The 25,413-nt window shown below is 38.9% G+C and overlaps 1 protein-coding gene across 1 annotated transcript in view; it reads right to left on the bottom strand.

Annotated features, from left to right (window-relative positions):
- Window positions 1-25,413, bottom strand: part of SLC9A4 (solute carrier family 9 member A4) — a 42,424-nt gene that overhangs the window by 13,390 nt on the left and 3,621 nt on the right. The window contains 8 exon segments of the mRNA XM_068680060.1: window positions 137-233; window positions 4,887-5,048; window positions 7,848-7,918; window positions 9,485-9,571; window positions 10,269-10,471; window positions 14,285-14,502; window positions 17,123-17,382; window positions 23,265-23,728. Coding sequence (XP_068536161.1) covers window positions 137-233; window positions 4,887-5,048; window positions 7,848-7,918; window positions 9,485-9,571; window positions 10,269-10,471; window positions 14,285-14,502; window positions 17,123-17,382; window positions 23,265-23,728 — 1,562 coding nt within the window.

The following is a 25,413-nucleotide window of genomic DNA, read 5'->3' on the forward strand; positions in this document are numbered from 1 at the left end:
CGAGGCTGGCCTCCTTCCCTTCCTTGTACAGCCATGGGCTGGTCCCACCGCTAACACTGCCCTTGCCATGAGGTAAGGAGGGCAAACAAGAGCTTTTGGTCCGCAAACACTGCGCAATAGAAGGCGACTCACACACCCTTTGTCGCACTTGGTATAGGTTATGTGTCAGGACATTTCTCATGGACTCCACCTCAGCAGGGGAGAGCCTGTGCACACGCCGATTTCTACAGCTCCTGTAAATAAAGGAGAAGTTTAATTATGACATTAGGTTGGTAAAATGCTAGTGCTATGAAATGACGCATGAGCTGCTTTTTGTATTAGGACAGAAGGCTGCGAAGAGCCTTTCAGTAACCAGTGACGGCACAAAATCATCCAAAGCTGAATGAACAATGTCAGGCTTGGCTCCTTCCCAGGTTTTATCAAAACAGTCAGAGCAGATCCACAGCCTTTATGGAGCTGACAGCAGACAAGCTTCCTTGTCCTTCAACGTGCTTTAGAAGGAAGTTCATAATTAAGGATTAGATTGGGCGACCAACAGGAAGGTATTGCAATTTCCTCCATTTGAATCTGTTCTTCATCATGGCGTAACAGCCTGGGCCTTGCTGTCCTGCTGGTTTTAACTCCTCTGAGAAACTGTGGCACATCCTTAAGAAATAAAGCACACCCTGACTAGAGTCCAAAAGACCTCTCTGTGGCTAAAAGAACATATAGGATTTCCTTGGTACTAAACCTGTTTCTCCATTTAAAATAAAAGAACTACCTAAGAGATAGCAATCTTTGCATTTTTAGCAAACTGGGACAAGAAGCTGACAGTCATTTGTAACTGTCTGTCCTTTTCACTAGCAAAACAATGCATGAAGGCTGCTGTGAAATGTTAACTGGACCTGCTAAGTCAGTCAATCTGTGTGAGAGTTAGTGTTCGGCTCAATTCCCAAGAAAAGAAAGGAAAACAGATAGTCATCATCCAGGATGAATCAATCTGAGTTCATCTTGTTTCTGTTTTTTCCATTTCTCCATTTTTTTTCTTTTCTATTGTTTAAAATTTTATCCTAAATCTTTATTTTCAGCTCAGTGATGTCCTTTAAGTTCTGTCTGTAAATTGTGCAATTAAGGAAGGGATTATTATCAACATACAGTACTGCCACAGTTTTGTGTATATTTATTTTTTACTCCTTCTGAAATAAAATAACTTTTAATGGCAAAGGAAGTTAGATTCAAACAAAACTAAGATTATACTGTAATCATAGGGAAAAGGTTTGAATTTTGCAATTGCAGCTAATTGAACAATGTTACTACAATTTTGTGCTATAATCTAAGAAGACACAGGGAGAGAAATGGACTCTTCCTGACTTTGACTAGAAATCTTCTCCTGGCTTTGAGAAATCCTTCCCAACAAATGTATGATGGACACAGATCAGTTCTCAGCACCAGCAACAATAACAAACCTAGATATTTACCAGCAGGGAAGAAAGACCACCACAACCACATAATTTCAGTCCAGCTCGTGTTTTTGGTTGGTTGGTTAGTTAGCTTTTTGATTGCTTTCATCTCTCAGGGTTACCACTGAGAGGATCCAGGGATTCCTCCAAGTTCCCAGGTGAGCACTTTCAATGCACCTTTATTCCATACTGGGTCTGGCATGTCCTAGGCTGTAGGACAGCCCATGTATGCTACTTTCCAAGAAAGGAAGTCAGCAGCTCTGCTGTCAGCAGCCCCTTGCAAACACAAGCATAGCCCCTAGGGACTAATGGCAATCTAATTGCAATCAGCTAGTCAACCAGTAACTGGTATATGAAATGCAGCATTTATGTAATGTAAATTGAACATCCATAGTCAGTGCAAGTGGTGTAAATGTCACAGGGAGTAACTGCCCCTCACATCCTCACTTCACCGAATGTCTCCATAGGGTCTTTACACCTTGCTGTTGGGAATAACTAGGAAAAGTGGTGAGTAAGACTTCAGCAAGACATCAGATAATCTCTTTACCTTTCCAGCTGCATACCTGACCTGTCCACATGCCAGTACAGAAGAGGAGGCCATTCCTAAGCCATTTAAAGGCTTATTGCATATCTTTTAAAGTGACATATAAAATCAATAAAATTCCCCAGGTTTTGCTGAGCTGGAATAGCAAGAGAACAAACAGCAGGAAGACAATGTGCCTTGTTTTGAAGAAGAAATAAAAAGTATGCATTCTTTTCATGGGATTAGATATTAACCTACAAAACTGATAACAAGACATATATATGGTAATAAAGAATGGGTTGCTTTGAAATTTTGCAATATATAATACATTTAAAAATCTTTTTTTTTTTTTTGATTGTATTTTACCAAACCCATAAAGCAACCATTATTGAAACTATTTATTTGTTCTTATTAAAACCTTTAGAATGTTAATGACAAAGAATGGCACAGGCAATATAGTTGCAAAGGAAATATTGAATTCATACTATGCCACAGAAACTGCCTCTCTCTGCATAATGAAGACCATGACAGTATCTCTTCTTAAGACATGGAGATAGTTGATACAGGGAGGAAATAAAATTCCTTCCGCAATGCTTGTAAAATTATTTTTTATGTATTTTATCCAAAATTTTGAACATTGTGAACTCTCCACCAATCTTCACTTACCCTATGAAGGAAGTAGCATTCACCAGGCACAGTTCTTGCACAGCTGCACCATCACAAATGACAAAATGCCATTTTATTCTGTTCTCTACTGTATTGATACTCTGTAAGATTTACTTTTACACAAGTCCATATTGCAGTAATATGAATCCAGCATTAATTAAACTCAGAGTTGATTCATCTCTGTCTCTCTAATGGGCATTCCTAGGGTATAATTCCAAAATACAACCATAAAAACACAGTTTTGATAATATTTGCTTGGCTGTGCTTTTGTCTTCAAAATTCTTATTTCTAAGGTTAATATTCTCCAAGCCATCATAACATAATGCTCTATTTTCATTTACATGTGGATTTTTTGTTGCATGGCCTGTGGACAAATTTCTACAATCTGCCCTGGAAATGCTTAGTGCATATTGAACACCCACTCCACCTGCAGGACTCCCACCGGCATGAATGCAATTTCTGAGCACAGAGTTTATCCACGGTGATGGACATCCACCTTGATTGTTATAGAGTATTTCCCCTCATGTCCCTAAATGTTGTAAAGTGATCAGAAATGCTGATGAGTTTTTTTTTACTACTATAGCACCACAAATATTGCTATACATGATATAGATTGGAATATAATTTCAAATCTCCATTGCTTATGGCCAGATTTTTGTATGCTGACTGAGGATAGCTTAGTTATAAGCAAGCTCAGTGAGAAAAATCAAATCATTTATGCATGCTTCCATTAAGAAACATTTTAGTCTTTAGCAGATTTACTTAATCACTCAGGAGAATGGAGTTATAAGAACTGCTGCATTGTCTCAGACCAAAGACACAACTATCTCACTATCCTGTCTCCTGCAGGGTTCCTCAGTGGACACCTACTGAAGAACAGAGCTGTGAAAACTTGTATTTTCCTAACACTCTCACAGCCTCCAAGGATCAGAAAGGTTCTGAGTCACTTGTTGTTTTTTTTTTAAAAGGTGACATTTTATTTTTAAAAAGTCTGTCTCAAGAGGAAAATCTGTAAATCAGAGGCTGATGCACAGTGGAATTTTATTACAGTTTAAAGTAAAGATGGCAAAATCTAGTCTGTCATATTCTATTTATTATAGAATATTTTTCAGTCTAAATGCTTATCTCGGGAGAGAATTTTTGAACCACTCTAAAGCAATTTGTCTTATTTTCTTTTTCTCTCAAGAAAAGAAGAGGAAAGTGGTTTGTTTGCCATAGACTGTCTACCAGCCTTTCACATTTACTCTTGGCTCAGAGCAGTTAAGGGAATACAGCAGACAGAAAGGAGCCTGACAGACATGCAATCTCTTTTAATATCATCCATTCAGCAAAGAACAACTTAGAAAGAAAAGAGCTAGGTCTTACGCTGCAAGCTGACATCAGTTTCAAGAAAGCAGATGAATTTTGATGTGATTATGCCTAACAGTTTCGAGAGAGATTTTAGTCTAAATTCCTGTTGTTATTTGAACTTTCTGGTGTGGGGTGAGAGAAACAGTCAGTAAAGAAAATATGCTGGGCCTTGCCAGAGGCTGCTGCAAAATAGAAAGGACATACACTTTGGGAGAACTAGCATTCATTTAGCACACTATTGAGAAACTAGACAACTGCATTGGTGTAAATTCCTCATTTTTCATACTGAAAATCCAAGGTAAGGTTTAGAAAGTGTTCTCTATAATCCTTTCTGTCTTTTTTTATTTTCTTCTCTGAAACCATGTTCTGACCAAAGTGGGTATGGAAGTATCAAAATATAGCAGAATGATTTGAGGGACAGGAACCTGAAATAGCAAAAACTGCAAATGCTAGAAGGAAAACTGTTCTCTTCTCATTGGGATATTGGAGTCAAGACCTTTTCTCTAGCCTCGCCTTCAGTTCTCTTACCAGCTGGCAGTGATGAATAAAACGCATCGGTCAGCACACTGAAGGCTACTGTCCCCTCAAACCACTGCTGTGATTCAAAACAGTGAGAGTGGCCTTTACACCTGACTTGTGTTTCTTCTTCTGAATTGCCCATCACTTAAAAATAAATAAATAAATAAATAAATAAATAAATAAATAAAAAGTAATTTTCAATCTGTCAGCAAAGAGCCAATGTACAAATATGAGTGCCAGCCCAAAACAACACATTCCCATGACTTTTTTTTTTTCCCCCCCATACTTTTTTTGTTAAAATCACAAAATCCTTTGGGTGTTGCCTGATTTTTATTGCCTTCCCTCCTATCCCACTCAGCTCCACAAAGGATAAAGAGGTCAGTACTCACTGTAAAGAAGCTGTGGATGATTTTGAAATTTCCATGGCATTCTCAGCCATCTCTATGGCCAGTTTTATCTCCATCTTTTTGTATAATGACACAAGGCTGGATTTGGGTTGATGCTCCCGAATTAAAATTTTCTTCAAATACTTATTGTCAAACTTCTTAAATCTGCAAAAGAGAAGTTAAAAATGAAGTGTAAAGAAGTGAAATGTGTTTTTATTTCTGTGGGTCAAGCTGATCTTCATTCAAATGTGCACATCTATAATTCACCAGTGGAAACTGTATCCAAATTAAAGGCACCTGTGGACTCCTGAAGAACAAGTGAACAGAAACCTTTAGGGGGACATTTGGCATGGTCTGGTGGTCCACAGAGATTCTAAAGCCCACTGGACAAAAGAAAGAAACAATCTGCAATCAAAGCAAAGAAGAGGACTGGATATGTGTTTATATAACACTGCCACATTTGTAAGAAAAGAATATGGCCAGTCTCCATGCTTTCATACAAATGTTTTATTCTAATAGGGCATAACAGCAGCAGCTGCTCTTACAGTAATCCTGGCCTATTCAGCCAGCCACCAATAATGCTTCAAATGGCCCAGTAGTTACAGTAGTTTGGGCGCATTATGTTGCTGATAATTTTGAATCCCAACAATTAGGCTGGATAAAATATACTTCTTTGTATTCTGAATGACAGAGAAATTGAATGGACCACAAAATACTATGTGCACGCATGCTGCAGATTGTAAAGTATCTCTGATGTATGACATAATTTGAATGTGAATGTATGTGTGTGCTTTGGAACAGGTATCTACTTTCAGGCAGATGTTTAGCAGAACAGCAGATCTTCTTACAAGTTTCTTTCAAAGGAACAGTTTACCACAGCAAGATAATGATTTCCACAATGCTAAGAAAAGCAATAGAATTTTGTACATTTTCTCTTAACATGACTGGTCTTCATTCTTCCTCAAATAATAGAGAGAGGTATATTAATGTTTTGGTTGGGATTGAAGCTCTTTATATATATATATATATATATATATATATATATATATTATTATTATTTTCAGAAATCAACCTGAAGTGTCATCACTAAGGTAATTAATTGTGATACACATATGCTAAGCATTTTTGAAGTTACACAGGAAAGTCTAGGGAATACTTTTTAATACAATCTTCTTACATTATTTTTTTTACATATATGCCATTGGAATCTGCCCGTGAACAGAAACATTACATTTATGAAAAAAATAAATAAAAATGGAAAAATGTCTCTTATCAAAGCATTTGCGTAGATGTGAGATAAGTGGAAATAATATTTTATCTTACTGAAATTGGAAATGCTGTTATTTCAATTAAATTACTGCTCTAAGAGGGATTTGTTTAGCTTATTGACTGCACAGGCAGTGGTGTTGCCCCAGTGGCTGCTCTAAAGCTATCTATCTCTACTGTGAGAGCCAAGAAGGCATTAGAAGGCATTTAGTTTCTAGGTCCAGGTAAGTGCCCTAGATACATCAGCATACCCTGTATAAATGAGAACTGGATACAGACCAACCTTCTTCCCACTCCTAATTTTTGATTTTTATAAGGAGAAACCTAGTCATGAAGAGAACTTCCACATGTCCCAGCAAACACCCAGTCTAGATTACCGGGGTCCAGTGCTGAGTGGTGAGCTGGAGGTCTCAGACACAGAAGTCTAGGCATGATCTTAGGGATAACACTTAGTCCATAGCATCAGAATATGATGTCTGTGGAAAAGATTAGTCTATCTTCACAACATTAACATGTTGAGATGGAGGCCAACATGATTGCAGAGTGCCCTTGTGGAAGAAGGCAGCTTAGAATCCCAGGTTGATTTCTTCTGAGCAATGCCTGAAAGATCCACAAAACTTGACAATATCACCTCATCCTGCTTATAGAAGACAGCACAGGTCCTGTATTTTAGGGCTACTAAGATGATTAGAGGACTGGAGCACCTGCCATATTATGACAGGCTGAGAGAGCTGGGCCTGTTTAGCCTGGAAAAGAGAAGACTGAGGAGACACCTCATCAATGTGTACAAATATCTGAAGGGAGGGTGCCAAGAGGATGGAGCCAGTCTCTTCTCAGTTGTGCCCTGCACCAGGATGAGAGACAACAGGCACAAGCTGAAGCACAGAAGGTTCTGGCTCAATATGAGAGGGCACTTCTTTACTGTGAGGGTGACAGAGCACTGGCAGAGGTTACCCAGAGAGGTTGTGGATTCTCCTTCTCTGGAGATATTCAAACCCCTCCTGGATGCCATCCTGCGTAATGTGCTCTAGGTGATCCTGCTTATCAGGGTGGTAGGACTTAGAGGTTCCTTCCAATCTTAGCCATTTGGGGATTCTGTGATTCTGTGATTTCCTGAGTGAAGACCAGAATGAAAGTATCTGCCTGTGCTACTCGATATTTAAATGCCAACATTTCCTCCACTATTTTTTTTTTAATTTTGAATATAACTAATTACAAAGATTTGTAAGGAAAAATTAGTAATTCTATAATCTGTACTCACCTACAAGGGATTGTATTTGTCTTGGAGGCTTATAGAGAAAGACAGTGAAGCACTGACACCATACACATCTTCCATTCCAAATCTCAACCTAAAGGAACACTGCCACAGACCAAAGATTTATGCCAAAGCTATATGCATAGTCTGATGCCTGCAGCATGAATTTATCTGCTACGTTTTTTTCTTTCAGAAGGCTCATTTTATCCCTGTTTGTGCAGAAGCAATTTAGCAGACAATATATGGGCACTGCAATCCCAAGAGATAGCGATTACTCAGGAGTTCACTTTTTAAAAAGAGATATTGCACACGTCCCCAATATTTTCATGCTATTTTAGCCTCATGGGGCACAAGATGGATTTCTTATTCTATTTACCTTTTGTATTTTACATCACAGATGATAGGTTATTTTATTATAATAGTCTGCAGTAAGAGATGCTTACTTATCTCTCAGCTGATAATGACTCCAATGTCCACATACGTCTTCAATACCAGCCTTGAAGTGATCCATCAACTGGAGAAACAAACACGGAAGAAATTTAAGTGGCCATTATGAGAAAATAATGTCACCACAAATATGCAACTGTTGATAGGATTTTCTCTTTTTTTTTTTTTCCTTTTTCCTTTTTCTTTCTTTCTTTCTTTCTTTCTTTCTTTCTTTCTTTCTTTCTTTCTTTCTTTCTTTCTTTCTTTCTTTCTTTCTTTCTTTCTTTCTTTCTTCCTTCCTTCCTTCCTTCCTTCCTTCCTTCCTTCCTTCCTTCCTTCCTTCCTTCCTTCCTTCCTTCCTTCCTTCCTTCCTTCCTTTCTTCCTTTCTTCCTTTCTTTTTTTTTTTTTTTATATTTTTTAAATGGGAAGGGTGAGTTAATTCTGAAAATAACTACATTTTTCTAAAAATCAAGGCAAATATCCATCCCACTGTGCTTGGCTGCAGTGGCAATATTTTGATTGAGGTGGCAGTTCTGTCTGATATCATCTCACCATCACCTAACAAAATACAAAACTGAGTAAAGGGCTGTACACAGTGGAAAACAATACTGAGCATCTAAATTGCATGGTCCTTTTTGTCTACTGAGACCAAAACCAAAATTATTGGATATGCCACCTAGGTCTTCTTTCTGTATGTGTGACATCCCTCTGCATGTGTGGGGCCAGGTACTCCACACTTTAGCCCTTGCCATGACCTGCAAATTCCCTGAGGATTTTGTATATTGTCATGAGAATGGCAAGTTCATCACTGCTAAGTATCAGAATTTTCAGTCATCTTCTGTCCATTTCTAGCATTACGGAAACAGACAGAAAATGACCAGTTCCTCCATATGTATAGCTGTAAGTGGTGCTTTTGAACAATTACCATTCAAAGCTAAATGCAAAGGTTGGAATAGCAAGAATCAAATTCAATTCAAATTCAAATCAGTTGAGATGCTCTGGTTTTGCTAATGGTTTTTGAATGTGTTTAATTTTAAGGCACGATCATTTTGTTAATTTCAGATATATTCCCTAGAGTAAAAATAAAAGTGTATGCATATTTTGCCTAGTGTTGCTAAGTTATTTTGAGCAGTTTTCTATTATTTTATACATAGGTAACTTGAGAGCTAAAGCAAATGTTTGAAAGGGAAAAAGACTGTTATTCAGAATTAAATTTGCAGACCAATGATTCAACCCTTTTCACTTCACCAAAACATGATTAAGACTTTTAAGGTGTCAATGTGTTTATAATCAATCAAAAGATGGCAACAGAGGTATCTAACAAATCTGTCTGGAAAGGATGATAAATGCATTTTGTAAATGCTGCTTTTATGTATCTGTCCCACCATGGTCACAAGTATCCAGATGTAAGAGTCCTGCTATGCCATGTCAGTTACAGTACAGTATTATTATAATGTGACAGTCACTATGAATACAAATGAACTATCACATTTTAGAATATTATGCCTAGATTTCCCTCTAAATGTTCTAAAAAGCATAAGAAGCCCAAATTCAGTAAATACCAGGGCTACCAAATGCCTCCTTTAATCCATCTCTTTCTGAACACCCTACCTTTTCTTTTTAGGCTACTACTTACTGGTATCAAAAACTTACTCTCATGTGAATTTCTTCATTGATGGACTCCTTTTTGTTGGTCTTTTTAACATCTAGATATCTGACCAATGGTCCAATTGTGATTCCCTGCATTTGGAACAGTAAGTTGAAGTGTTAATAATATCTCAAAAATTAAAGCAGAAAACAAGAAAGCGGATTTCATTTTAATCAGTCAGAAAAGCTGTCTTAGGATAATGATCGGTTACAACAGGAGAAGATTAAAACTCAAAAACAAAAACTAAAAAATGTGTACCTATATTTTAATCAAGACTGTGTTTATCAACATGTTTTAACCACATAAAGTAACTGACTCATTGCCAACTTTCACCAAAACAGCATTCAGTTGGAAGAAGGCATTGTCTTTGTGAGGTCCTTATGGTCTTGAAAACTCTTACTTCTATATTTTCAGAATTAAGCATTTTGGTTTGGTTTGATTTGGCTTGGTTCTTTTTTTTGTTTTGTTTTTTGTGTAGAAACTATTTTCAGCTGTTCCCGATTCTCTATTGCACTACTAGAGAATCTAGCATTTAAAAAAAGGGAAATAGAAACAAAACTGGTTTTATGAAAACATTCCGATGGGATCTAAATGCCTAACCACTATTATGCTGAGGTGCATAGTGCTCTGTGGACACCCAAGAGTATCTGAGTTATTTGTAGGGGAAAATAAAGAGTATGGGACATCCAGAAGATCCAGTTCCTCCTTGTGTAGCAGTGTAAACCAAGTAGAATGACCTGGTCACCTTGGTTTTGTGAAAGCTATACATTAAGCAATACATCCACTTACCTGGATGAACACTGTAAAGTATATAACTACAAGTGTAGCAGTAATGAACAAATTTTTCCTTGGAAAGAGGTTCACTGGGAGCAAGAACGCAAGAGAGAAGCTGCTGGCTCCTCGAAGACCACTGTAGGAAATAATGAGTTGGTCTTTCACAGTGAAGGGATACGTTCGGAACTTGTTACTGATATAGAAGAGAGCAAATACGCCTAAGAAGGCAAAACAAACAAACAAACAAACCCCAATTGTTATTAAGAAAGCAGAAAAAGAAAATATTCAAAGCAAAACAAAACATGTTTTGTCTCAGGCAGCAGTTGACAGACCTTTCTTTATAATTTTTGGTTCTTGTAGCTTTTCTTTGACCAAATATTTAATCTTTGTGTGAAAAAGTCCTAGAAAAGTGTGTGTTTATTAACTGCTTCAAGTTTTAAATTCTCATATGGGTTTAGAAGTGAGATTAGGGGAAAAGATTTACTTCCTGTCTTTATGTTGCACTTCTCTGAAGTGTTCTGGACACAAAAAAAAAAAAAAAAAAAAAAAAAAAAAACTAATTGAGAGTTTTTTCCTGTGCCTTCCCTTGCAATGTTTCCTGCTTTCACAGTGTCTGCCCAAAGTGTTTGAACAATTCTTTACCAACAAATCCTGTGGATAGGTTCACTGAAAGGCAGAGTAATAACATTTTAATTTTTAATCCTCTGGCTTTCTGTCTCTGTAATTCTCTGTTTATTTCTCAGACTTCATTTTGCTTTCAATAAACGTCAATAAAAGTTAAAATTAGTCAGACAGCCTGTGGCTATGTAAGGACTGGTGGTTTTTTATCCTATGATTTGTGTGTGATTTGTGTGGAAACTTATATTGCTAAAGTAAGTATTGAAAAATCATGATAATTACTGGTGTTATTTTACTCTGTATTCACTGATAAATTTAGTGAATTATTTTGGGTAAGTTTAGCAGCACTAGCTTTAGATATGTATGGTAGTTTAACATTGATGGGCAGCTAAGCACCACAACACCAAATCTCTCATTGCCTCTCCGCAGAAGGACAGGGGGAGAAAATATAATGAAAACAAAAGCAAACTTGTGGGTTGAGATAAGGACAGGAAGATCACTCACAGTTACTGTTATGGGCAAAACAGACTCAGCACAGGGAGATTAATGAAATGTATTGCTTATTGCCCTCAGACTTGAGCAGTGCAAAGATAAAAGGAAACTACAAACACCTTTCCCACATCCACCCTCTTCTACCTCCTCCCCCCAAGCAGCAAAGGGGTATGGGGAATGGGGGCTGTGGTCAGTCCCTAAAGCTTCGTCTCCACCACTCCTTCACAGTCACTCTCTGCCCCTGCTCCACATGGGGTCCCTCCCACGGGATGCCGTCCTTCCCAAACTGATCCTGTGGGGGCTGCCCACAGGCAGCAGCTCTTCAACAACTGCTCCCACATGGCTCCGTACCACGGGGTCCATCCCCAGGAGCAAACTGCTCCAGCATGGGTCCCCTATGGGCAGCGGCTCCCCCCAAACTCCTGCTCCTGCGTGAGCTCCACGGGCTGCAGCTCCAGCTCAGGGCCTACTCCTGCAGGGGCTACTCCACAGGCTGCAGCATGGAGATCTCCTCCATGTGGGACTCATTGGCTGCAGGGGGACAGCCTGCTCCAACAGGGCCTCTCCACAAGTCGCACAGGAGCTGCTGCTTTGTGCCTGGAGCACCTCCTGCCCTCCTTCTGAATTGACTTTGGTGCCTGCAGGGTGGCTTCTCTCACATTGTCTCACTCCTGTCTCCCGTCTGCTGTTGCACAACAGGTTTTTCTCTTTCTTAAATATGATTCCAAAGAGTCACAACCAGAATCACATATTGTCTTGGCTCTGGCCAGCAGCGGGTCCCTTTTGGAGCCATCTGGAGCTGGCCCTGTTCTGACATGGGGCAGCTGCTGGGCTCTGCTCACAGAGGCCACCCCTGGAGCACCTCCCAGTACAAAACCCTGGCTGCATAAACCAATACATTATGCTAGATAATCAACTACTCAGACCGAAACTGTGTTATGTGTCACCTTCAAACCAATTCTTTTTACCTTATTCAAGCTTCAGAGAAAATGATGCAATCATTTTAGCAAACAAGTTCAGGGGAAATATTTTGACCATCCTCTAGAAAACTCTTGCACTCCCTTTGGTGTTTGAGAGACAAAGGGGCATGTAACAGCAAAGTGGTTTTACACACGGAAGATTTTTTATCTCTTTTTTGGAAGGTTATTCCTATATGGACTCCAAAAGGAAGCCTTTTAAAGACATACAGGGCACTGTTGGCCCAGGGTTAGCAAGGAAATATTTAATCATTGCCTTCTTGCTTTCAAACCCACAACAATCACATCACCTTTACAGTTGAGTAATTGTGTCATCACTATATAACAGAACTGTTCCAATGTGCCAGTGCTACCTGAGAGATTTAAGAAATAGCACCTTAACCTCAGCTCTTTGATGCCTATGCTTAGTTGGTCCCAAACTCAGAGTATTGCATGTTGGAAGTGACCGTTGGAGGTCATCTAGAACAAACTCCTACTCAAAGGAGATCTAATCAAATCAGGTTGCTCAGAGCACTAATCAAGTCTTGAGTACCTTCAAGGTTGTAGAGTTGTGCTGCTGTTGTAATATTGGATCACTCTCATGTTAAATGGGTTCCTACTATCTAATTAGAATTTCCCATATTCTACCTTGTGTCTGTAACCTCTTATCTTACTGATGTGCACCTCTGAGAAGAGTCTGGCTTCATCTTCTCTCTGTTCTCTGATCAGGCTTTATCTTCTCTCTACCCTCTGATCAAGTACTTGTAGACAGCAATAAGGTTTTCTGTGAGCTCTCTCTTTTTCAGGCTGAGCTCTCTCAGGCTCTCCTTGTATATCCAGTGCTCTAGGTCCTTACCAGTTTGGTGACCTCTTGCACTTCCTCCAGAACCTCCATATCTTTCCTTTAACAGGGAGCCAAGAACTGGACACACCACATACTCTCACCAGTGCTGAACAGATGGGAAATAACACTTCCTTGGACCTTCTGGCTACACACTTGCTAGTGTAGCCCAGGATGCCGTTGGCCTATTTTGTCACAAAGGCACATTTTTGACTTGTGACAAAGCATATTCCACAGCTGGTTCTTCAATCACCTGCATCAAGAAATTGTCTTCAACATTTTTCAGAAATCTCCTGGATGTCTCGTACATAGCCATACTGCCCTTCCAACAGATATCGGGGTAGTCGAAGTCTCTCATGAGTAGTGGGGCCTGTGACTGTGATACTTTCTACAGAGCATAAAATATGGTTCATCTGCCTCCTTCTGTTGATCAGGAGAGCTGCAGTAAACACCTGTCAAAACATCAGCTGTACTGGTCTGTCCTCTGATCCTTAAGCACAAACTCTCTGCTGATTCCTCACATTTGCCAAGGGAACTCCATACGTTCAATACACACCTTCACAAAGAGCATAATTCCTCCTCTGTGCCTTCCTATCCTCTCTCTCCCAACTTTTCATTTTCTGCTGACCCATCCTGGACATTAGGAGAAGATGAGAAATTGTGTCCCACATATAGTCTGACGTCCTCTAGGCACTCCTGGCACAGGACCTTTAGTATTATAGACCCAGGACCAGAAGCATGCTTATATACATTTATTATCCAATTAGAAAGCTAATTATAGAATGCAATTAAATTATTAAGTCCACTTACCCAAGGGCATATAGTTAACTAAGATATCTGCTTCTATATAGGCGTAATCATGGTAATATTTTAATTTTGCTTAAAGTTTTCCGTTCTTGCTTAATCATAAAGCCTGCACTTGGAGACTGGCATTAAGATTTGTTTGAGTTTGTTTTTTCCTCTTTTTCTGCACATGGGGATTTATGAAATTAAGTTGACTGTAATGCATGCCTAGGAAATTCGTTATTAAACCGGTTATACCAGTCTGCACAGGCTTTACTAACATACCTTTGCACAAAAAGTTTTCCCTCAGAGATGTAGCTTGCCCACAAAAGCTGACTTACTCAGTGCTCGCCAAATGAGGCAGAAAAGCAGAGTGAAGCAAATGAAGGCCCAGTTCCACTCGTGGTTTTTTCCCACTGTAGACACTCCCATGAATACAAAAATCAGGGTCTCACTGACGCTGCCCAGCATCTTCATGAAGTATTTTATTGTCGTATAGGAATTCTGGGAAACGTTCTCCTCCACATATTTCTTCATGGTCACTGCACATGCTGTCATGCTGTACCAGGCAAAACATCACAGATCAGCTACAAACAGTTTTTTAAATTATTATTTTTAATTTTATTTTATTTAAGAACAACTTTTGCCTTCATTACCTGTACTCTCCATCACTGACTTTTAACCTTTCTAATATCATATAGCATTTTACTTCTTCAGTAACACTAGCTATTTCAGTGAGAACATCTTAATGCAGCACTGTGAACCAATTTTGTATACAGGAAAAAGGAAGCAAATCAGTCAGCCTCCCTGGGGAGGAAGTGAGGGTATCATATTCCTGTTCAAAGTCCATTTTATTTTGAATGTCTAACACACAACCACCACACAACAAATATTTGAGTCTCAAACAAAGGGCGGTCAATTTCGTACCAGCCTGTGGATAGATCAGTTAGAGGGACATAACCTGCCTGTCAGTGATCTTCTGCTTCAAGACGATGGTGGGAGAATATGGTGGTAGTCCTCTACATTGGCCAAAGCCCCCACTGGCTCCCTTCCAGCTGGGTGACAGATCAGCAGGACCATATTAAGATTCAGAAATTTCCATCCTACAGAAACCCACTGTGGGGAAAATTAATTACCCTACAGATGTGTCCTTCACCCCTTTTAGTTGCTCACAATGTGGGGGATACTCCTAAGGAAGGAAAAGAATCTTTTTCCACATCTTTACTGTTAATCAAGACTAGAGCCTGCTTCAGAGGTATCAGCCACGATCCAGCACAGATGCTGGTCACATTCATACTGAGCAGTAGTCTTCAAACAGGACTACTGAAGATGGTTTCTCTTATCCCCTTTATTTTCCACAGTAGTATGTAGATAGATTCAGTGCTATGGTAGTAATATATTCCATCATCCGTCTAGTTTCTGTTGATATTCTTTTAGTCTTTAGGGGCTTCTTGGGATTATATTTTTCTGAACTTGTGAATTCAGAGAATGTTGACTGCTCGTTAAATAAACCTTCATCTAGTTTCTGCTCATTTAATTTCCACTGAAGAAATCTCAAGGGTATTCTGGTAGAAATGAGACATTTAGCAGGTCCAAGAACACTTTAAGACAATGTCATTAAGCATTAAAGTTTAATACTGTTGACTTTCAAAGACACATGCATAATAGACTTTCATGACCCAAGTGACAAATGAATGAATTCCTCAATAATTCAGAAGGGTGACAATAAGTTCCCATCCCTAAAACAAGTAATAATTTCCTCAATGAAGCAGTAAGAATAATGAATCCCAATTATATTAACATTTTTTATTACTAATAATTTCAATACTCTAATGAAAATAAAAAGCAAGAGGAATAAAGAGCTACATAGTCGTGTGTAACAAATAGGCAGGGAAGCATTATTCTGGGCAATACAGGTGGGAAAGGGTCCATGTAGTATCTGTGATCACTATACAGGTGGTCTAACCCTGCTCATCTAAAGTCACCAGTCACCTTAGGGCAAGTGTGCTGGAGATGCAAAACAAAGCCTAAGATTCAATTCTGTTGTCTAATTGCCCAGAGAAACATACTTCCTACCTAAATACTTATTTAATATGGTTAAATATTCCAAACTAGCTTCCCAGGCAATCCTGAAAAGGTTGCTTGTACAAAGCCAGTTGTGCTGTACAGCTAACCAAACCAGGGTTTGACAAGTAGACATGAGCAAATGTACCTGTCTGGAAAGCAACAGCTACACACTTTAATTTATTAAATTTTAACTGGTTTGTTCTCAATATGTAAGTAAGAGTTTTCTGGAGATCTCTTTCCTCTGGGAGCACCAAAGCCTGTGAGGCCTCACCGGCTTGTGAGCTCAGAGCCAATGCAAGCCACACCAGCTCCTGCCGCCCACCAGCTGGGCAGCCCACAGCACTAGCTGGGGCATTTGCCACCTCACTGGGTACACCTTCTTTATACTTCACCCTTCTGAGAGGTTGTTAGGTGCAGGATCTTTTCCTCTACCAGCAGTCTTTTCCTGATGTTTCTCACTTTTGTCTCCTATTCCTTCCTTTCTCTTCTTCTACTGATGTTGTTCTAGAGTAGTGTAATTCCAGTAAACTACATTAGAACTTATGTTCACAACTATATACAAAAGCAATAACTCTGACATTTATATATATATATATATATATATATATATATATATATTTTTTTTTTTTTACAGTTTCCACACCTTACTTTTTATCCCTATTGTAGTTTGATGGTGATGATGCTTACCAATAAATGCAGACACACTGGTCTAGTACCAGTGGCATCAGATCATTCTCTCACTGAACTGGTCTTACCAAAGGTAGCAGACTGCTCCTTCATGCCCCAAGGAATAGAAAACAGCCAGCTGGTGTCAGCACTGGTCACATTACACAAGTGCAAACTTTTTTTTTCTTTTTTCTGGCAGGCAAAAGTCTCCCCAAAACACCAGCACAGATATCCACTCCTCAGTACTACATTTATGCCTACACTGAGTATAGGATTGCTTTTCCTAATTATCGATGCACTTACAGACCCCTTAGAAGCCATTCACTGCAGGTCTCTAGGCCAGATGCTGAAAATGATGGTGTTACACTAGCCTCAAGCAAACAACCTCCATGAAAGGTTTCCTGTTCTCTAAAGAGCACATCCAAAAAGCCATAAGGAATACTCACGCCAAAATTCCCGAGATGTAAAGGGTTTCAGCAGACAAGTATGACAGGTAGCTGAACATGAAGACCAGCAAAGGTTCAATAGCAGAAACGTTGTGGGTGAATCGAGTCATGAGTGCTGAAACAAATCCAAAGACGATGCCAAACAGCATACCACCCAGCCCCACCACGAAGAAGCGAGCAAAGCCAGCAAGGATGTCGATGGATTCAATCTCTTCATACCTGTGCATCTGGGTGAAGGCGATGAATATATTATATAATACCTATGTGCAAAAATGAGGATATAGCAGTTATATTTCTTTCTGAAACTTGTAAATTTACACATTTTATACATACATATATGTGCATATACTTGTGTCAGATATTGCTTTGGACAGATCAGCAAAGTAGCAGTTTCAGGTTGCCTCTAGCTAGATAAACACAATTATTAGAGTTCTGTTATTAGTGTTCAAGTAGAAATCTTATTTAATCTAAGTTTTAATGAGTTGACTTCTTGATACAATAATTATATCCTATCATGATTAACACTGAAAAATCTAGAGTAAATGGCTGTCACAACTGCATTTACACAAATATTCAAAGGAAGCTTTTCCAATCTGGCTGAAAAAGGTGCCAATCTGGCTCTACACCTCTTTACTTTTAACATTCTATTTTGGAGTTTCCCTCCATTTCCTTGCCCACCCTGTTCCCTATAAATCCTATGTTAATGTAGCATCAGTGTGTGAAGTTCATAGTCTCTCTAACCTCATACATGTATGTTTTCAGTTTCATGCCACTTAAACTCATTCCCAGGAATTCTGTGACTGTACTCTCAACTTCAAAGTAGGAACTAAAAGATATGGCACCATAAAGGGCTTAAAGACCCTTCATACTTACATTCTGACTATAAAACCTGAAATGTCAAAAATAAAAAGAAAACAATGTTGTATTACATGACAGATTGAATTCACTATATATTATAAATTGGTCTGTAAAGATAATTTCATTTATTTTAGATCAGATAAGTTTACCAGACTTATATTATTAATAATTTCTCATTCAGAAATTCATGATGAAAAATCTTCAGTATGTTCCTCTTTCATCCATTATTTAAAAACTAATCCAAAGTCTCCACGGGAATGAAGGGAGTAGTGATAAAAATTTCTTAGAAGCTGCTGACAGTTGGTTGTCATTAAATCCTGACAGATTTATTTATAGGAAATGTCTAACATATGAAAGTCACCTTTCAGTTTTCAAGAGACTTTTAGGAACATCTAAAGACACCATTTCTCCATAGCTGTTGCACCAAAGTATAAGTTCCACAACACAAAATAGAGAAAAATAATTTATTTTATGTTTTTCTTTTGTCTATCTTCTTCATATAGTTAATTTCAGAAGAGTGTTAAGAAGATTAAAGCATATATTTGCAGGTAGAGGATTTAAGCTTATTAAAATAATAATTATTCCCATGCTACTGTGCAATATTAAATTGCTGCTGGGAACATATAATCCTGAGCTCCAAAGTCTGTTCTCCAGGAGGCTCATTGATAATATTTCTGGGGGACAGACACAGTGCAATAAAATATTTCATGTGAAAGCATCCCAAAGCAAATCATCATAGATGTTTTTTTCTGGGTGAATATGTATGAAATTGGGTTCTTCAATGACACATAAGGAAAAGAGGGTTCATGTCTTCCCACAGCAAGCAAAATTTCTAGTACTTACCATGCAGTGTTTAATTACAAAGCCTGCTCTCTCTTTCCTCTTTCTTGCTGACTTCAATCTCTTTCTAAGACGTGATTCTTTATAAATGATATCAAGGTATTGATCCATGCTCACTTTTGAATAAGGCTATTTATCATCAGGAAATGATTTATTAAGTTTTTCTCTCTTTTTCTGCCTCCTGAAGTAGCTATACAACGTAAGAGAATTTGCACAATAATGGTAGCTATTGAAATACGATGCAATTTCCATCTTTTGTAATGTGATTTGTGGAAGTGAACTGTTCTTCACAACAACATTGGACATCACACAAGTAAGACCCCAAGTAAATGTTGCTTAGCTAAGTTACTTTACAGTGTTTCCAGCACATGAGGTACTATAATTCTTTACAGAATCATAGAATAATAGAATAGTTTGGGTTGGAAGGGACATTAAAGCCTTTCTAGTTCCAGCCCCCTGCCATGGGCAGGGACACCTCCCACCAGACCAGGTTGGTCAAAGCCCCATCCAGCCTGGCCTTGAACACTTGCAGGGATGAGGCATCCACAGCTTCTCTGGGCAACCAGGGCCTCACCACCCTCATAGTAAAGGATTTGTTCCTTATATCTAATCTAAATCTCCCACGTTTTAGTTTAATTTCTTTTTTTTTTTAGTTTTAGTTTTAATTTGTCCTATCCCTACATTCTCTGACAAAGAATCCCTTTCCAGCTTTCCTGCAGGCCGTCTTTATATACTGGAAGGCCACTATATGGTCTCCTTGGAGCCTTCTCTCTCCAAGTTGAACGACCCCAACTACCTCAGCCTGTCTTCATAGGAGAGGTGCTCCAGCCACCTGATCATCCTCATGGACTTCCTCTGGACTCTCTCTAATACTTCCATGTCCTTCTTGTGCTGGGGGCCCCAGAGCTGAATGCAGGGCTCCAGGTAGGTTCTCATGAGAGCAGAGCAGAGGGGGAGAATCACCTCCCTCAACCTGCTGGCCACAATTCTTTTGATGCACCCTAAGATATTGTTGGCTTTCTGGGCTGCAAGCACACATTGCTAGCTCATGTCGAGTTTTCCATTAACCAACACCTCCAAGTTCTTCTCTTCAGTGCTTCTTTCAATCTGTTCTATGACAAGTCTTTGTTATTTATATGGAAAGGAAGCCTGAATCAGCTTGACGCCTTGGTTTGCTCACAAAGAAGTTATAGATTGATAGTTGGCCTCGTTTAACAAATTTGTGAATGTTATGTTTCAGTGCTTTTTCTTTTTTTTTTTTGGACGTGGCATTATCATGTAGTGGTGTGTCACTGGGTGACTGATAGAGCCAGGGAGAGGAAGAGAGAGTGTGACACTGTTGCCCATAAAGTACCACCTCCTCTGGGCTGGGTTCCTTGCTTGAGCTGCTGTTTTGTCAGCCTACGTGACACATTGCATGCAGTGTTCACATCAGAAACATTGGAAGAAAAGATTTTCAAGTGGCTACCTTAACCACCAACATAGACAGCTTGAAAACTTTCTTTTTTTCCCCTCTCTGGCCACATGATTTTTTTTATATTCTTAAGTTCAGTGGCAGGTGCAGAGAGTATCTCCATCCTTCTCCCTAATTCTCACACACCAAGTGGTCAAAGACTTCCCCAGAGACATCAGAGACATAAATTCAAGCCCCCTCAAATAGAGAAATTAATTTTACTTTGGTCTCCATTATGTAGGAGATTTCTTTAACTGTTCTGTGGCTGCATACAAGGAAGAGCTGACACCATTGGAGGAAATGGTCACTGCAGCTTCATTTGGAGTATGTTGTGGTATATAGGTGTTCTCAGAGTTTCTAAAATCAAGCCCCAGAGATGAAGTAGTCAGGGGAAATGTTTAGTTTTCTGATGCACACAGGTGCTCAGCTCCTTTCAAGATGGAAATGGTCTGGTCATAAGCAAGGGCACAGCTTCAGAATCTTGAAAGACTTAGCAGCAAGATCAGGGTTCTCCATTTGTGTTCAACATTTGAATGAAATCTGCACTGAATTTACCAATAACACTGTTTTGGATGGGGTTTTGAAATTGCACTAATGTTAAGATACACACTAGGACCAGTCCTGTTGCTATCTATGCAATAATACTGATGTAGACATTCTAATGATAAAAGTCTGCTCAGGAGAAGCTATTGGGAAAAGAGGCAACAGGACCTGGAACCTTCTTGTTCCATTGACAGATATAGCCCATCTGTGGAGAATGAGAAAAGGTACAAATGGGTACAAAGGGTACAATTATCATCTTCTGTTCCAGTACCTTCAGTCAAAGGAATAGCTCCTAAATAACTGCTATAATTCTACAGTGAATTAGTTTAGGAATTTTTAATACCAAGATATTAAACTAAATATATGGGAGAAGGGGAAATATTGTTGCCTCAGATATAACATACAAGTTCAGCAAAACTCATACCTGTTTGTCCTGCTGGGAGAAAATGTCCAGCAGGCTGGAAAGAACCAGGGGATATTTGTATTCAAACAATAGAAAATAATATGTATTTAATATATCTTGGTGATATTACCTTTTAAACACATTGAGTTAACTCAAAGGAAACTGTTAAGAGAGAAATAGTGAGGAAATGGTAAGATAAGACAGCTAAGGTAAACAGTTTTAAAGACTTTAAAACAGCAAGTGGAGTATCAGGGAGGAAAAAGCAACCATCCACATGAGAAGTTCAGTCTTCTCTGACATAAATTCAGGTAGAGACTTTGGAAACCTGCATGCCCAGAAAAACTGTGAGAGGTGGCTGATGCAGGGATGTGCCAGCAGCAGCTGACAAACTGATCGCAACATAGCTGCTGTGAGAAGAGACCAATGATGAGGTGCGTGGGGCAATGGGAACTCACTCACAGTGATGTAGCAAGCCCTTTTATTTCTTTTGCTAACACCACCTTGTACTGTGGAGGAATGCCTAAATACCACTCATTTTAAAGACTTTCTGGTACTGCAGATTTGTGCTGTAACAGGATCCTGACTGAAAGCTCGTGTAAATGCCATCATGACTAGGACCCACACTGTAAACACATGGGAACAAAAGGAAGACTGGGTAGAGAGCCAGTCAGAAAATGGACCAAACAAGTTCTTCCAGAGTGAGGAACAGGCATTAAGTTCTTAAGCAGATAGATAAATTGTGCATTATTTTGTTTGCTTGTTTGCTTTACCGCTGTAACACATTAGCAGTATGCATGCAAAGTTAAGTAACATTTGTCCTTTAATCAATAGCCCTACATTTCTGATTTACCAAGATACGGATTTATGATCGATAGGCTGTGAATTTACTGAAATTACTTTATTCCTTTTCCTTTTCACATTACTCATGAACTTCACTTCTCCCATGAAGCCTTTCAGCAGTGAACTCTGTACAGATTTAACAAGTGCAGGTTGTACTGTACCTCATGTATAATAGTATCTGAATAGTTTTTGTGTGTTTTAGATTCCTGTGATTTAAATTCTGTAAAGATGCTATCTAGCAAAACTCCTTAACCTGCAGTTAACTTTCAGTGCCTGAAGAGTCCTTTTGATTTCTGTGCAATGAATTTCCTGTTTGAAATGTCTTGCTTGAAAAACATTCAAGTTCTAAGTGTCTTGGTCAAATGTGGCCCACAGCTAGAATTTCATGTTGCTCCAAGTTTTAGTATAACTATGCAGAAAGTGATGAATATATTAGCAAAAGGACCTTTGTTAAAAATAATAATAATTAAATAAATAAAAATAATAAAACAACAACAACAACAACAAAACTCTTTTCCTATTAAAAAAAAAATAATCTATTTTTCCAAAGTATTGTTTCTGGACACTTGAGATGACACTTGATACCCAAAAGAGATGAACACTTGTCAGATGTCATGACGTCATTTTTTTACTGACAGAATTAGACTTATGTGAAGCAATTCATGGGTTTTGGAATTCCTGTCCAAGGCCTCTGGGAAAAAGTCTCAGCAGTAGATGGAGGAGGGATTGAGGCCACCAGAGATTGTCCATACTAGGCTTTTTTTTTTAATGAGTGCTCTCTAAGACATGGAATATTGGAAGGTCTCTTGTATTGCTACCCCTGCTGTCCTCAGTCCTTAGGGAATACATTTTTCTGTTTATTTGCTTGCACAATATCAAGTATGTTCCTAGGTCTTACACTGGTTCTATCAGCAAAATAAGCTTTTGTTTATCCATTCACCTCAGTGAATGCAAGAATAGGGTGTGTTTCCAATGTCTACTCAGAAGCAGTATCTCTTCCAGAAGCTCTAAACCAGCACGTTTTTGTAAGAGTTAATATAAAATGTAGTGTTTACATATATTAAAATTAGTTTTGGGTTGACAGTGGAATATATGATAAATAATGTGTCTAAGACTTCCGCAGGGCTGCTCTTGCCCTGTGTCCGATAAACCTACAAGCTATAAGGGCCCTAAGAGAGAAAGACAAGGAATGGAAAGAAACTCACCACAGTTATGCCATCATTTAGCAATGACTCTCCAAAAATCATCATATAAAGCTGCTCATTAACAGAGGCTTCTTCAAAAACTTCCAGAGCTGCCACAGGATCCACAGCCGAAATCATGCTGCCAAAGAGCAGGTTCTGCAGCAGGTTCAGGTCAGTCAGGCCAAAGGCTTCAATCTGGCACACACCATAGAGGGAGAGACCAATCCCAAATGAGTTCAGCAGAGATCCCAGCACAGACCACCACAGAATGGACCCAAAGTTTTCAAAAAATGGACGAGTTGGCATGAAATAGCCCTCTTCCAGGACAATAGGTGGAAGCAGATACAAGAAGTAAATACTTGTGTTCATCACTGGTGGGGATTTGTGATCGGTACCAAAGATGATCGCTCCAACCAGTGCTCCGATGGCAATCAGGATGCAGCTTTCGGGCATGAGTCTTGGTAATCGGTGGTAGAGATGGAAACCTTAAACAAAACATTGGGGTATTACTCAAGTTTAAATTAACCTGGTGTTAGACATGTTTTGCCTGCTTTTGAATACTTAGTCTGCAGATGGCCAGGTTCTGCTCTTAGGATTGCAGTTGTAATTGTACAGACAGTGCCATTCCCTTCAAAATGAAACATGACTTCTGTCGTTACAAGAAAGGAAGAGTTTGGCCACAAATCTCTTTTTATCCCCCTTCCTAGCTGTCAATTTCTGAACAAGTGTGCTTCAGTCTAAGCTTCATTACTAGAAACGTAAAAGCATCTTCAAAAAGACACTGCGCAAATTGGAAATAGTATATTCTTAAAATTTCTTCAAGTATCCTTGCTGAACAACAGCTGCTACCACCAAGCCTCTGGGGCACAGTATGTCCTGCCGTCTCAAAGAGCCTCTCCATCCCTGGCCATGTGTTCAAAGGCTGCTCCCACCAATGCTGAGGAGGATTCCTGGCTGCAGAGCTACTGCTGGATTTGGACTGAAGGAACCTGAAGAAGCCCAAGAGAGCAAAACAGATGCCAAGGTCTGTTCAGCCCTTTTCAATTCCAGAAGTTCCCTGAAGCATTTCACAGACTCCAGATGACCCACAGACTGAGGAAGTGAATACTCATGAATACCACAATATACAAAGTAGCTCAGTAATCAACAGGAACCAACCCACAGCTGCATAGCACTTTCTACAAGCTGATTAACCTAGCTTTTCTGGGAATTGTTTTTTCTACATAAAGTAAACAGTACTCTGTAAAGAACCTGATGAGTTTAGTGAAACAAAACCACGGGTAACAGCAGAGCTGAAAGAACTACTGACAGCCATCAAATAACAGAAAATAAAGGATCCCTATTTTTTTTTCCTCACTAAAAATAAAGCTTCAGGCCACACTACAAATGAAGTGAGCTAAAGTCTTTTCCACTCAGAAAAGTTTATCTTGCATGTTTACAGCCAAATTCTCTTTTCTACTCAAGAAAAAAAAAAAAAAAAAAAAAAAAAAAAAAAAAAAAGTCATATTTAAACTGCCTGTGGGAACAACAGCTGGCCAACTGGCTGTTTTACAGAGAAAGAGTGACATTTAGCATATAAAAGTCATGGATGTGAATCTCCTCTTAGCTACCTTGATGTCCTACTACTGTGTGTTCATATAATCCTTCACAGTTGACATGAATATTGATACCAATACTGAGATAACATCTAATAGTAGCTCATCTAGTTGCTGTATCAGGAACTGTATAATCATATTGTGAATGAGATATGCCTCATCTAGAAATGTAGGGAGTTGCTCAGAGTTTACGAGAATGAGAATGAGACAAATACACCCATAAATAGGCAAACAGCTTTAGATGGCCTTGCCTTAGCCAGGGGTTTGGACCAGATGACCTCCAGAAGTACCTTCCAACTTCAGCCATTCCATGCTTCTGTGTGAAATCCAGTGCCTCCATAGCTGTTTCCATAGCTGAAGCTAGATCAACTTTCATCCCATAACTCTAGCAATTAATGACATAACTGCATTTCTGTGATGTTAGACTTATCCATGCTCAAAAGTAAAGGAAAAGAAAAACATTCTTTTGAATTTTAAAATTATTTATTTGGGAGACTGTGTTTTTTACAAACAAACAAAAATATATATGCTATAATCATAACACTACTTATCTTCTATTTTAATTTAAAGAAAAT

This window comes from Anas acuta, chromosome 1 (assembly GCF_963932015.1).
Source record: "Anas acuta chromosome 1, bAnaAcu1.1, whole genome shotgun sequence".
Lineage (NCBI taxonomy): Eukaryota > Metazoa > Chordata > Aves > Anseriformes > Anatidae > Anas > Anas acuta.